Here is an 11,768-nt window from a genome sequence, read left to right on the forward strand (position 1 = left end):
TGATAAGGGTCAGTGAATTCCAGTACACAGGGACTTTCCTTCCTGCTCTTTTGGGTGGAAATGCTGCTCCCAATTCCCAGCACAAACCCCAGGGTGCAAACACAGATACTGTACACACCTGCCCACGTCATGCATGCTGACAGCAGTGGGCAGGTATTGTGGCCCCACGGTGCCCATGGCTGCACCCAGCCCCAGCATCCCTGCATGCTACACCCCCTCACCTCCTGCCCAGCTGGCCGACACACACAGAGCATGAAAAGGTGACACCAACAAAGCCAGGGAGCAGATTTTAATGGGAAGACAGAACACGAGTGCTGCCCAACCCCAACAGCCCCCTTCTCCTTCTCCATACCATGGGAGAAAAGGATGGGGGCAGTTAGGTGACAGCTGTGAGCCAGCACTGTACCTAGGTGGCCAAGAATGCCGGCAGCATCCTGGCTAGTGTCAGCAGTAGCGTGGCCAGCAGGAGCAGGGAGCAGTCACCCTGGTGAAGTGCTGGTGTCAGTGCTGGCGAGGATGCACCTTGAGTGCTGCGCTCGGTGTTGGGCTGTTCACTGCAAGAAGGACATTGGGGCACTGCAGTGTGTGCAGAGAAAGGTACCGAGCTGTGAGGGTCTGGAGCACAGCTCCTATGGGGAGCGGCTGAGGGAACAGGGGCTGTTCAGTGTGGAGCAGAGGAGGCACAGGGAGACCTCATCGCTCTCTGCAACTCTGAGATAGGAGGCTGTGGGGGGGGGATGGCCTCTGCTCCCAGTTAACTGTGATAGGATGAGAGGTGGCAGCATCATGTTGTAGCAGGGGAAGCATCAAGTTGGATATTTGGAAACATTTATTCGCAGAAAGAGTGGCAATACATTGGCATGGGCTGCCCAGCAGGTGGTGGAGTCACCAACCCTGGAGGTGTTCCAGAAACGTGTACATGTGGCACCTGGGGACACGGTGAGATGGGTTGGACTAGATGATCTGAGGAGCTCTTTTCCACCCTTAATTCTCCTAAGAAGATTTCCAAAATTTGTGCTGGGAAGTGAGATGATGCTGGGCACAGCCCTGTTCCACAGGGAACTGTGGTGTGGGACACCAAGAGAGCCCTTACAAGTGCTCTGCAGTACTGCAAGCGTCATCCTGGCGCCCCAATCCACACAGCCCCCGGGGCTGTGCCCCTCGCACCCACAGCAGCCCTGCGGCCACAGCCACGCAGAGCAGTGCCAGCCCCGTGCACACAGGAGCCAGCACAGCAGCGGGGTTGCACTGCAGCACGGAGGTGGGCACGTCCCGCAGCAGCATGCCCTGGTAGCGGGCAGGTGTGTGGCACACGTAGCCCTGCGGCCAGCCCTGCCCCAGGAACCCCAAGGCCGCCAGCGCCTGCATGGCCCCGGCCCCGGTGCAGGTGCAGTTGAAGGGGTTCCCGGCCACGGCCACGTCGCGCAGGTGCTCCAGCAGCAGCACGTCGTCCCGCGGCAGCTCTGCGATCAGGTTGTTGTTCAGGTGCAGGGTGTGCAGCGCGGGGCAGCCCCTGACGGCCGGCATGGCCTGCAGCTCGTTGCTGCTGAGGAAGAGCGCCTGCAGAGAGCGCAGGGAGATGTCCACCATGTGCAGGTGGTTGGAGCTCAGGTCCAGCACCTCCAGATCGGGGGGCAGAGGTGTGAGCACTTCGTCCAAGCCGGCGCTGGACAAGTTGAAGATGCGGAGGGACACTGGCCACTGGCAGGGGGAGGACGAAGGCGTGCCGGTGGTGAGCGCATTGTGGCTGAGATCCAGGTGCTGCAGCTTGCCCAGCAGCCGCACACCATCACACACACCACGGTACGACGTCAGGTTGTTGTGCCGCAGGCTCAACACCTGCAGCTGCACGAAGGCCCCTTGGCAGAAGGCAGGAGCCAGGCTGTCGTCCCCCAGGCTGTTATGTGCCAGGTCCAGCGAGTGCAGGGCCCCCAGCACCCGGCCCACGGCACAGGGCAGCGTGGCCAGGTGCGAGGCGGTGACCGACAGCTCCTGCAGGGCTCCCAGCCAGCAGCTGAGTGGGGACAGGTCCTGCTTGTGTCCCACCACTGCGGTGACCGTCACGTTGTGGAAGTGCAGCGACGTGATGGGCAAGGCCCAGCTGCCCCTCTCCACGAAGCTGCAGCTGTCAAACATAATCTGCAGGACGCGGGCCAGGAGGACTTCAGGAACCAGAAGGTCCGAAAAAATGATCTTTTTGATTTCCAGGAGTTCAAGGTTTTTGATGGTGCTGTCCAGGTCCTCGATAGGGAAGTCAGCATATTTCTCCAGGTCTCCCCCCTGGAACTCCACGGTGGAGGCGGCGAGGCACTGGATGATGCTCCCGGCACTCTGCTGGGTCAGCCTGTAGCACAGGCAGTACTCCTGTGTGCGGTTGAAGAAACACCGGCCCTTGGTCTGTTGCAGCCCCAGTGCCAGGAGCAGCAGAGCGGCCCTGTGCATGGCTAGCAGCCTGGGAAGGAGACGGCAGTGAGTGGGGCGGCCAGATCAGCCCTGCACAGCGACCCTCATGGACCACGCGCTTCCCTCAGCAGCTCTCCTGCAGCCGGTGGGTGCTGCACTGCCAACCCTGTGCAGTCATCAGCACGATGCCCCGCTGCACTCCTGCGTGGCACTGATCTGAGCACAGAAGGAGCTCTCAGTGGGAGCAGGGCTGGAGATGGCACACACCGCTGCTGGGTGCTGCTCACAAGCCGCCGGAAAACCTTATGAATTTGGAGAAATGAGAAGTGCTGAGCTATTGCACAGTGGAGCCCAAGCTGCTGGTCTGAGCAAAGCACGGGACAGCCACGGCTCTGTTTGTTTCCGTGCAATCTGGGGCAGGAAATTGCAAAAGAGGGCTTCATATTTTCCTTCTGCTGATCCAGGGAACTTTCCATTAGCAGCCCCAAGGGGAGAGCAGAAAATCATTTCTGAGGATGTCCGTACACCCTCACCGGCACCACTCTGCAGACCGGTTTAACAGCACGCTCTTACCGGGAGCAGAAATCAGAAGTATGCCCGAGACCCCGAGTACGCGCTGACTCAGCTCCGCCAAAGGAGCGGTGGGAAGGAGCCGTCGGGGCTCCGCTCCAGCTCTCCGCCCGCCTCAGCCCAGAGCAGCCCCAGCCCTCCCCGTGAGCCCCACAAAGCCCCGGGGTCGGAGCTCTCCCCGCGCCCTCCGCCCCCCCCGGGGGGGCCCCGTTCGCGGCCCCGCCGCAGGTCTCACCGGGCAGCTCCGGCACGGCGCTCCGTGCCCCGCGGTGCTTCCTCCAGCTGCTGCCAAGAGCTCCGCACCCGCAGTGCCGCAGGTGCCTCCCAGCCCCGGCGGCACTTTTCAGCTCCGTCCTGCCCCGCTCTGCTGTTTACCGGCCCCTCCCGCTGTCTCAGCGCAGCGGGCAGACAGCATCGCCTGTGCCGCCGGGCTCCCGGTCCCAGCCGCTTCCTGAGTGGGACGGGGCAGCCGTGCCGTGGGAAGAAGCGGGCGAGCACTTCTGCTTCGCGTCCCTCCATCGAGGGCTGACCCAGAGGGCCGCACCTCGGGGCGCTCTGCGCGCAGAGGGGGACCTCGCGCGTGTGCCGGTGTCCCGAGCCCCACGCGGGACGAGGACGGCCACCGACACCGCGGGAAAGCTCGCTCCACTTCATCCCCCCGCAGCTCTCAGGCCGCGGGGCTCTGCGCTGCTTTCCCTTCCATCCCGCGACGCCCCTTCCACTCTCACAGCACAGCGCTGCCCCCCACGCGGAACCGTGGGCCGTTCCCCTCCCCGGGCACGACCGCGGGGACCTGGCACGAACAGAGCGGCCGCGTTCTCTGCAATGAGGGCAGGGGGACACTGGCACGGGGTGCCCTGCAGACAGCCAAGGTGCGGCGGGACGGGCTCCGAGCACCCGGCGGAGCTGTGGGCGCGGACTGCGTGGCCTTAGGGGGCCCCTTCCAACACCCACGGTTCCACGCTCCCACGATCACCACCCCCAACCCCGCGCCGCCGCCGCCCGGAGGGCGTGGAGCACCGGGAGGGCCGGATCCGGTCACGCGGCGCCGCGCTCCGCCTCGGCGCTCCTACCGCGGCCATGTGGGGGCAGCGGGGCCGGGCCGGGCCCGGGGGCGGCGCGGAGGAGCTGCGGGTGCGGCGGAGGGAGCGGGAAGCAGGTGGGGGGCCGGCACGCGGGGGGCGGCGGGGGGAGGGTTCGGGGTGCGGCCGGCCCGGCTCGGATCTCCGGGTTCGGACCGTGCCGCTCTGCCCGCAGCGCTCCGCAAGGCCCGGCGGGAGCAGCAGTTGATCAGCAAGCGGCTCCTGCGGGAGGACGGGGCGGAGAGCGGGCGGGATGCGGCGGAGGATGCGGCGGACCCCGTGCTGCGGGGCGAGGTGAGCGCGGGATGTTCGCAGCGGCGGTGGGTCGGGTCGGGTCGGGTCGGGGATCTGGAAACGTTTCTTCTCTGGAAGAGCGGTAACGCGGTGGCACGGGCTGCCCGGGAGGTGCTCCGGATAAGGTGCTGAGGGAAGTGGGCATAGTGGGCGGGTTGGGGTTGGCCTCGATGATCTTAAAGGGCTTTTCCGACCTTCCCGCTTCTGGGAACCATCTCTGTGGGCACCTGAGCTGTGTCCCAGGTGTCTTTGGCTCCGGGGTGAAGCTTAACCCTGGTGCTGCACGAAGGTCACCTGGCGCCGATGTCTGGACAGGTCTCTGAGCTGCTCAGAGGTGTGCAGAGGGGTGCTGAGGATCGGAGGAGATGGCTGAGATGCCTCCGCCGGGCGCTGCAGAGCAAGGAGACGCAGCAGGAGTTTGTCAGGTGAGCACAGCCTGGCCCTGCAGGGCCGCTTTCCCTCTCATGCAGGTGCCACACGTCCTGGTGCTGTGCCTGCAGGCTGGACGGTGCTGTCCGGACGCTGGTCGGGCTGTTCACCTGCAGCCTGCCCGACGTGCAGCTGGAGGCAGCTCGCTGCCTGCATGAGCTGTCCCACTCCAGTGATGCCGCCGTGGCTGAGGCATGTGTGCCCGTCACCTCCTACCTCCTCACCTACCTCTCGGGACACAGCGTCGAGCTCATGGTAAGGTCTGTGTTCACGTTCCCCTCTCTAGCTCCCAGTCAGCCTCCAGTAGCAATTAGGTGCTGGGAGGACTGGCTGGAACCTGCTGCGGCTCATCTGGAAGTGCTGATTGGAAGGGACACTCTGGAATTCCCTTCCCTGTGGAGCAGGACCGCCCCCAGTGCTGGTCCAGGGCAGCTGTGGTTTTGTGTGGCCCAGTGTTGAAAATGCACAAGTGTGAAGGCCCCCGTCCCAAACCCAGCCTGGCACTCCTAGCCCGCCCTGTGCCCTTGCCCCAGCCTGACCAGTGTCACTGCTCCTGGGCTGGTGCGGGGTGGTACTCAGGTATAACCCTGTTAGTGCCAAGCTGAACATTCCCACATCGTGCTGTGACACAGCCCAACATACCGCAGCTTACCTCAGCTGCACTGAGCTCCTCTGTGTAGCCCCGTGAGCCCCCTGCAGCTGCAGGCTGTTTGTGGAAGTGGGGGCTGCAGGGCTCTGGCTCCAGCAGCAGGCTGGACCTGGCGGTGCCCGCAGAAGCTGTGGCTGGAGGTGGGCAGTGCAGCGGCACCGGGAGGTCCCTGCAGAGACCACAGCACTGGAGGGGAAGGCTGAGCTCTGCTGGGAATGGGGGTAGCTAGGTATTGCTGGCCTTTCCTATCTGTGCTTCCCCCTCTGGAGTCAGTCTGTGCCCTGCTCAGGCAGAGCGTGGTCAGGCTTGCGTGGACCCAGAGGCCTTGCTGGCTGCTCTGGGTGACTCTGCGTTCCTGCCGGGGAGCTCTGGAGGGAATGACCTGCTCTCAGGTGTGTTTCAGGAGCTGTGTTTGTACACACTGGGCAACCTGGTAGTGGAAAGCGAAGTTGTTAGGAAGAAACTTCTGCCTCAGGGCATCATTCCAGTGCTGGCATCCTGCATCCAGGTGGGTGAAGTAGCTCTTCCCATGCCCTTTCCCATAAAGAGATGTCTTCTTAGACCCTTCATACACTGAATTTCCAGCCCTCCTTCCAGATGAGTAGAAACCCTTCTGCACAGGGCTGTCCACTTGTGGGCAGAGGTCTCCGCTGGGCTCCCTGTGCTGCTTTTTGGGGGCTCAGGTTACCACCTGTTACCCCTCTCCAGCTGAACATCTCATGTCCATCATCTTCATCACCACTTGCAGATATTTTTTAATACAGCGAGCTGCAGGCTTCTTCCCTGTGTGCATTTGGGCCCAGCAGGTTTAGGAGGCCAACACAGTGAGCAGGGCTGCCACCTGCAGATCTAAGTGTGCAGAGCAGCACTGTGGCCATGTTTGGCTCTTGAATCCCTATAACCACAGCCCCTGTGAATCTGGGTGGGGGGGGGAGTACAGCTCAGCTTATAGCCTGTTCACATGAGGCCTGAGCTGACCGCTCCAGTCTGCTCCTGTGGAAGCTTGTGTTATGTGAAGGCATTGCCCTTTCACTGGCATGCAGCTGGTGCCCTGGGCCTTCCTGGCTCTGCTTTGGGTGTCACCTTTCTTCTGTTCGGTTGCAGTCCCCACATGAGGCTGTGCTGGAAGGCCTGGGTTACGTCTTGTCACAGCTCCTCCAAGCCAAGGAAGCCCCAACAGAGATTGTCCCGTGAGTCCAAGCTTCATACCCTGCTCCAGCGTGTGCCCTGGGGCCCTGTGTGGTATTTGCATGCCAGGGACAATGACACATTTCCCATCCCGGTGATGTTAATAATTCAGAACAGTCTCCTGCTGAACTACGGAGGCTGTTTTGCAGATCAGGGTGCCAGGCTTGATTCTTTTCTCTCAGCTTAATCTGAGTGGATAGCTTTGGTATTTCAGTAAAGGACAGTGTTGAACAGGGTAGGCCAGTGGGGAAATTCTGGCTGTAATTCTCTGGTTTTGGAAAAGATCAGCTTGACAGCCCCCAGTGCCAAAAATGTGTCTGCAGCCAAGGTGTTTGAGTGCCCCCAGGAGCTACCACTGCCTGGAGAGCCTTGCATCGTGCCTTGGTGATGCTAAGGGTGTAGTCCTTTCCTTATCCAAGAGCCTCTTCCAGGAGTTCCTGGAGCTGCCTAGCAGTTAGGGCTGATCTGTTCCCATCTGTTATCTGTCCTGCTGGTGCTCTGGGCAGTGCCTCCATTAACTCTGCTGTTCTGATCCCAGCTTGGTTCTGGACTCCATTCTCCCCCAGCACATGCTTCGACTGGTTTGCTCTGGCCTCAAGTTTGGAACAGGAGCTGCAGTGGAGTTTGCATGGTGCCTCCACTACATTGTTTGTAGGTAAATGCTTTTTTTATCCTCATTTTGAGTTTCCTGGGGGCAGCCAAACACAGAAGCACAAAGGCTCTGCTGGCTGGAGTGCAAGCCTGTGTGGAGCTCATGGTTGTGGGCTGGGATCCTTTCCCTTTGGAAAGCATTTTCTTTCCCATCCTGTGCATTCCCAATATCCTGTCTCTTCACACACGTGCTGTTTGCAGGATTTATGAGTTTATGTACAGGGAGGCAACATGATAAACTCAAGGCTGTTCCTAGTGCTCTGAAAACCCTTTGACTGCCTCCCCACATTTGGGTTTGTGTACTTCCCTCCCCAGAACAAGCTCCATGAATCTTCAAGCTGCAGGGTTGGCTCAGTGCCACCGATCCAGCCTGTCTAGTGCCAGCCATCTCTGCCCCAGTGAAGGGAAAGGACCGTGTGGGTACTTGGAGAAGGACCAGGGCTGTTGTTTCCTGACCTACATAGATAATGTTTTCCTTTGCAGCCAAACAGCCAACGTGGAGCTGATGTCGCTAGGGGCTGTACCTGCTCTTACCTCGTTCTTGTGTGACATCGCTTCTGTAATCTCCCAAAGCGATTCTGAGGGCCTGGAGCTGGTAAGACACAGGCAGGATGCTGGCCTTTCTTTGCATTGCTTTGGGGATGTGGGCTGACTGAAAGGTGTTGTCTTTCATGCTGTCAAAGCTCATCTGCCCGGTTCTGCGGTGCCTCGGCAATCTGCTCGCAGAGGAGACAGGCTGTGAAGTCCAGCCCCAAGATGAGCGCCTGCTCGTTGCCCTGTTCATCATCATGCACTGCTACCTGCAGCAGCACCCGTTCATCATACCGGAGAGCCTCTGGCTGCTGAACAACCTCACGGGTGAGTGTCCCTGTGAGGCTGTAAGCAGAGCTTGAGCTGCTGCTGCCAGGATCTGCCCTGACCGATGGCAAGCATGGAGGTTGATGCACAAGGAGCTTCCCAGCAGAGCCGTGCTGCATGCCAGACCCTGAGGGACTGCCAGGTGGTGTCACATTATACAGATGGCAATGCTGGGATGGAAAAGTGCTCTTTTCTATGGTGTAACAGCATAAATGGCCCTGAATTGGCCAGGCTTTTCCCCTCATGCATATTTCCCCCTTGACTGAGTTCCCGGGATAGGTTTTGGGTTTGGTAAGATGCAGGTAGCAGCTGTGTGCTGGCACCTGGTGTGTCTAAACTGCTCTGTCCTTGTGCTCTGACTATGCCTTACACTTGCCAAGAGCAGTCAGCACATACCGAGTCTGTCCCTCCTGCACTGAGGCCTTGATTTTATTAACACGTTTATTCTCTGCCCATCGTAGCTGACGAGCCCTTCTTCTGCTCTGCTCTGCTCTCTATGGACTTGCTCCCAGCCCTGCTGCAGCTCCTGCCACATTCCCAGACAGTGAGCGTGTTGGTAAGGCGTTGTTTTGTGCCCCAGATCTATGGACAACTCTGGACTTTCACAAACATGAGTCGTGTGCATGCAGTGCTCAGGTTGAAGTTGGTTTGGGACAGTAACAACAGCTTTGTAGGAAGTCTGGTGTGGTGGTAATGTAATTGTGTGTCCTCTCTGAAGTCACTACCTCTGTCTTATCCTGGCAGAGGGATCCCATGCCTGGTGCTAGTCCATAACAATTGCTAACCTGGGGCCAGGCCTGCCTGCACCTGGGGTGATCCTAGGAAAGCTGCTGCCACCTTCTGGGAGACTCTAAAACCGAAGGGAAGATCTCAGGGAATGCTCTGCCCAAGGGGTGGTATGGTTATCACCACTCCAGAGGGATCTTGCTGAGAGAAAGCAGGACATGTAAATGAGAAGTTCCTCAGTAGGTTGGAGAAGCCCTTGAAGAGCATTCAGAAGTGACCTAGCAGGGTCTCTGGGGAAGAGTTCTTTGCAAAGCATTCCTTGCTTGTTCATTCTCATGGCTTCTCCACGTAGGTCCTGACCGTGCTGTGCAACATAGCAGAGAAAGGCCCAGCCTACTGCCAGCAGCTGCACCAGCAGGCTGCCCTTCCCCTGCTGCTGCACGTTCTCGTGGTACCTGATCCGGAGGTGGTGGGGCAGTGCCTGGAGCTGCTGTACCTCCTCTTCCTGCACTGGCCAGAGGTAGGCCTGGGGCTCATGCCCCAGAACCCAGCACAAGATCTTAGGGCGGTAGGTGGGCATTATTATTTAAACAGGACTATTTTCACTTGTTCCTTCTCTCTCCCCATGCTCCTCAGCACCCAAATATGCATTTACCTTTATCACCCCCTTTATAAGTCAGTGCTGTTATGGGGGGAGGTGTTGTTTTTGCTTCATTTGTCCTTACTTCAAGTTCTGTGCACTCAGCTGTGGGATCAGTATGGCTGGATTTGTCTGGCAGAGCTCTGGTGAATCCCTTCAGCCCTGACTCATGCTGAACAAGGGGAATCCAGGCCCAGCACTGACTGGGTAGGCTGCAGGCACCTCAGCCTGGAGCAGCAGCCAGCCTGCTCTCACTCCTTGCTCCTCACACAGGTTGCTGTTGACTTCGTCAGGCAAGGAGGGCACCAGACCCTCAAGCAGCACCAGAGCACCCCAGAACTCCAGGAGCGGGTGCAGGTGCTGCTGGACATGGCCCTGCAGCCAATGGGTGCCTCTGTATTTAGTTCATCTGCTGCATCATCTACCTTCTCCTAAATGACATAAACCTGCCCTCCTGCTCTGAGGAAAAATAAACTGTTCACTCTGTGCCCTCCTCTCCTATGCCATGGCCTGAGGGTTGGTGGGGTGGTCAGACTGAGAGCACGCAGCAGTGCTGGCTGTGTAGGAATGCCAATCCTGGTGTCCTTGTCATTGCATAAGCTGCCCTGTGCCTCCACACTGTGTGGTGCAGAGCTGAGCTGCAGCCAGTGCAGGAAGGCTCTTGTTGCTGCAGAGGGGATGTACAAACCCTGCCGGATTTGCTGCTTCCTCCATCATTCTTTTTGGTGCTACAGTTCTAAAACCAACACGAGATGCTCAAGATAAGCATGTACATTTATGTGATTAAGTTAAGGATACAAATTTTACATTAAAGACCACGAGTAAAGCTTTTTACTGGCTGTCTTCACACCTTGCCTTTCACAATGTTCTCCAGGGCCTTGGCCACTTCATCCACGCTGAGGTTATGCAGTGACACACTTTTCTCCTTGCCAAACTCTACAGAAAAGAAGAAGGTTAGGCTTTGTTCTTTTTCTGCTGGGTGAACCAAGGCCCTGTTTTGGGTTTCCCAGGACCAATATCACATCGCAGGTCAGCGTCACCACCCCTCAGTTCCCAGCACTCCCCAGGTGGCTTCCCATGCCCTAGTTACTGTTTCCACCTTCACTGATCCCCCTGCTCAGCCATTCCCTTGGAGAAACCAACATACCCTACCATCTTTGCTCACCTCTTTTTAAACTTGTGGCGCTGCAAGTAGAGAGGAGAGGAGAGGCTACTATGATGTCCCAAAGTGATCAGCCTGGTTGCTTTTGGGTCACTCATGCAAAGGTCCTCACAAACCCCTCAGTAAAAAGTGTTGAAGAGTTCACTGCTCCTATAGTAGCCCCTACTGGGGGCTCTGTCTTTTTGCAAATCACAAGGAAGAGATAAACACTGATACTTGCAGGCTTGGTGGCAGCACTAGGGAACTTGTGTTTAAAAGGCCATTACATCTTGGGGGGAACCTCATCACAGCGTTCCAGCACTTAAAGGGAACTTATAAACAAGCTGGAGACTGAGTTTTTTATGCTTTCTGAGACCAACAGGACAAGGCAGAATGGCTTCAAACTAGAATAGTGGAGATTTAGGTCAGATGTGTGGAGGAAATCCCTAATCCAGAGGGCAGCGAGGCTGTGGCACTGCTGCTCAGAGCTGCAGGTGCCCCATCCCTGGTGGTGACCTGTGTCACGATGGGCCCTGGGCAGCCTGAGCTGGTGCGGTAGGGCTGAGGATATTTATGTGATGCTGGTGCCTTTGGGACAGAAGCAAAGCCCTTACAGAAGAGCTTTCCTGCTCCTTTCATGGCGTTTGCTAAGAGCACAGAGCTAAAGCAGCTTGCAGCAGCAGTGGGCTTCTCTCGGGTTGCTGTCCTTCACTAGCACCTGCCCTCTCTGCAGTCCAACCCCGGGCCCCGGACTTGCCGCACAGCACTCACCGTAGCGCGCCCACAGCCGGGGCTGCACGCCGGAGCACTCACGGATGAGGATGGGGAAGTCGGGGTTCGCCTGCTTCAGCGTCACGTAGTGCTGCTCAACGAAGTCCCTGCGAAGGGCGGGCAGGCCGTCAGAGCCCCGCACCGCAGCTCTCCACGCTCCCCCGCGGCCGACCCCGGGCTCACCTGACGCCGCGGCTGCCGGCCGAGCGCTGGCACAGGTGGACGCGGAGCTCCCGCAGGCTGCGGCCCAAACCGTCCCCGATGCCCCTAACGACCGCCGCCGCCATCTTGCGCGCCGCGCTCCTGCTGGCCGGGCCGGGGGGCGTGGCTCCGGCGCTCGGCCAATCAGCGCAGCCGCCGTTCCAA

At 59.0% G+C, this 11,768-nt stretch overlaps 4 protein-coding genes across 4 annotated transcripts in view; 1 reads left to right on the forward strand and 3 right to left on the reverse strand.

Moving 5' to 3' along the window:
* LOC136047353 (histidine--tRNA ligase, cytoplasmic) overlaps positions 1 to 11,768 on the reverse strand; it is a 513,020-nt gene that overhangs the window by 475,683 nt on the left and 25,569 nt on the right. The window lies entirely within an intron of this gene.
* CD14 (CD14 molecule) lies at positions 821 to 2,442 on the reverse strand. Its single transcript, XM_065734948.1, has one exon. The coding sequence runs from the start codon at positions 2,440 to 2,442 to the stop codon at positions 1,090 to 1,092; it is 1,353 nt and encodes a 450-aa protein (XP_065591020.1). The 3' UTR covers positions 821 to 1,089.
* Positions 4,054 to 10,167, forward strand: TMCO6 (transmembrane and coiled-coil domains 6). Its single transcript, XM_065734378.1, has 12 exons — positions 4,054 to 4,132; positions 4,231 to 4,349; positions 4,665 to 4,774; positions 4,850 to 5,033; positions 5,831 to 5,935; positions 6,532 to 6,617; positions 7,154 to 7,270; positions 7,750 to 7,861; positions 7,950 to 8,124; positions 8,586 to 8,680; positions 9,203 to 9,370; positions 9,764 to 10,167. Exons 1-12 carry the CDS (start codon positions 4,054 to 4,056, stop codon positions 9,923 to 9,925), a joined length of 1,512 nt encoding a protein of 503 aa, XP_065590450.1. The 3' UTR covers positions 9,926 to 10,167.
* Positions 10,249 to 11,721, reverse strand: NDUFA2 (NADH:ubiquinone oxidoreductase subunit A2). The gene is made up of 3 exons (XM_065734379.1): positions 11,586 to 11,721; positions 11,403 to 11,509; positions 10,249 to 10,426 (listed from the first exon to the last, which is right to left on the reverse strand). Exons 1-3 carry the CDS (start codon positions 11,687 to 11,689, stop codon positions 10,335 to 10,337), a joined length of 303 nt encoding a protein of 100 aa, XP_065590451.1. The 5' UTR covers positions 11,690 to 11,721; the 3' UTR covers positions 10,249 to 10,334.

Source organism: Cyrtonyx montezumae, unplaced genomic scaffold (assembly GCF_038088225.1).
Source record: "Cyrtonyx montezumae isolate F1298 unplaced genomic scaffold, pur_monq_1.0 scaffold_18, whole genome shotgun sequence".
Taxonomy (NCBI): Eukaryota; Metazoa; Chordata; class Aves; order Galliformes; family Odontophoridae; genus Cyrtonyx; species Cyrtonyx montezumae.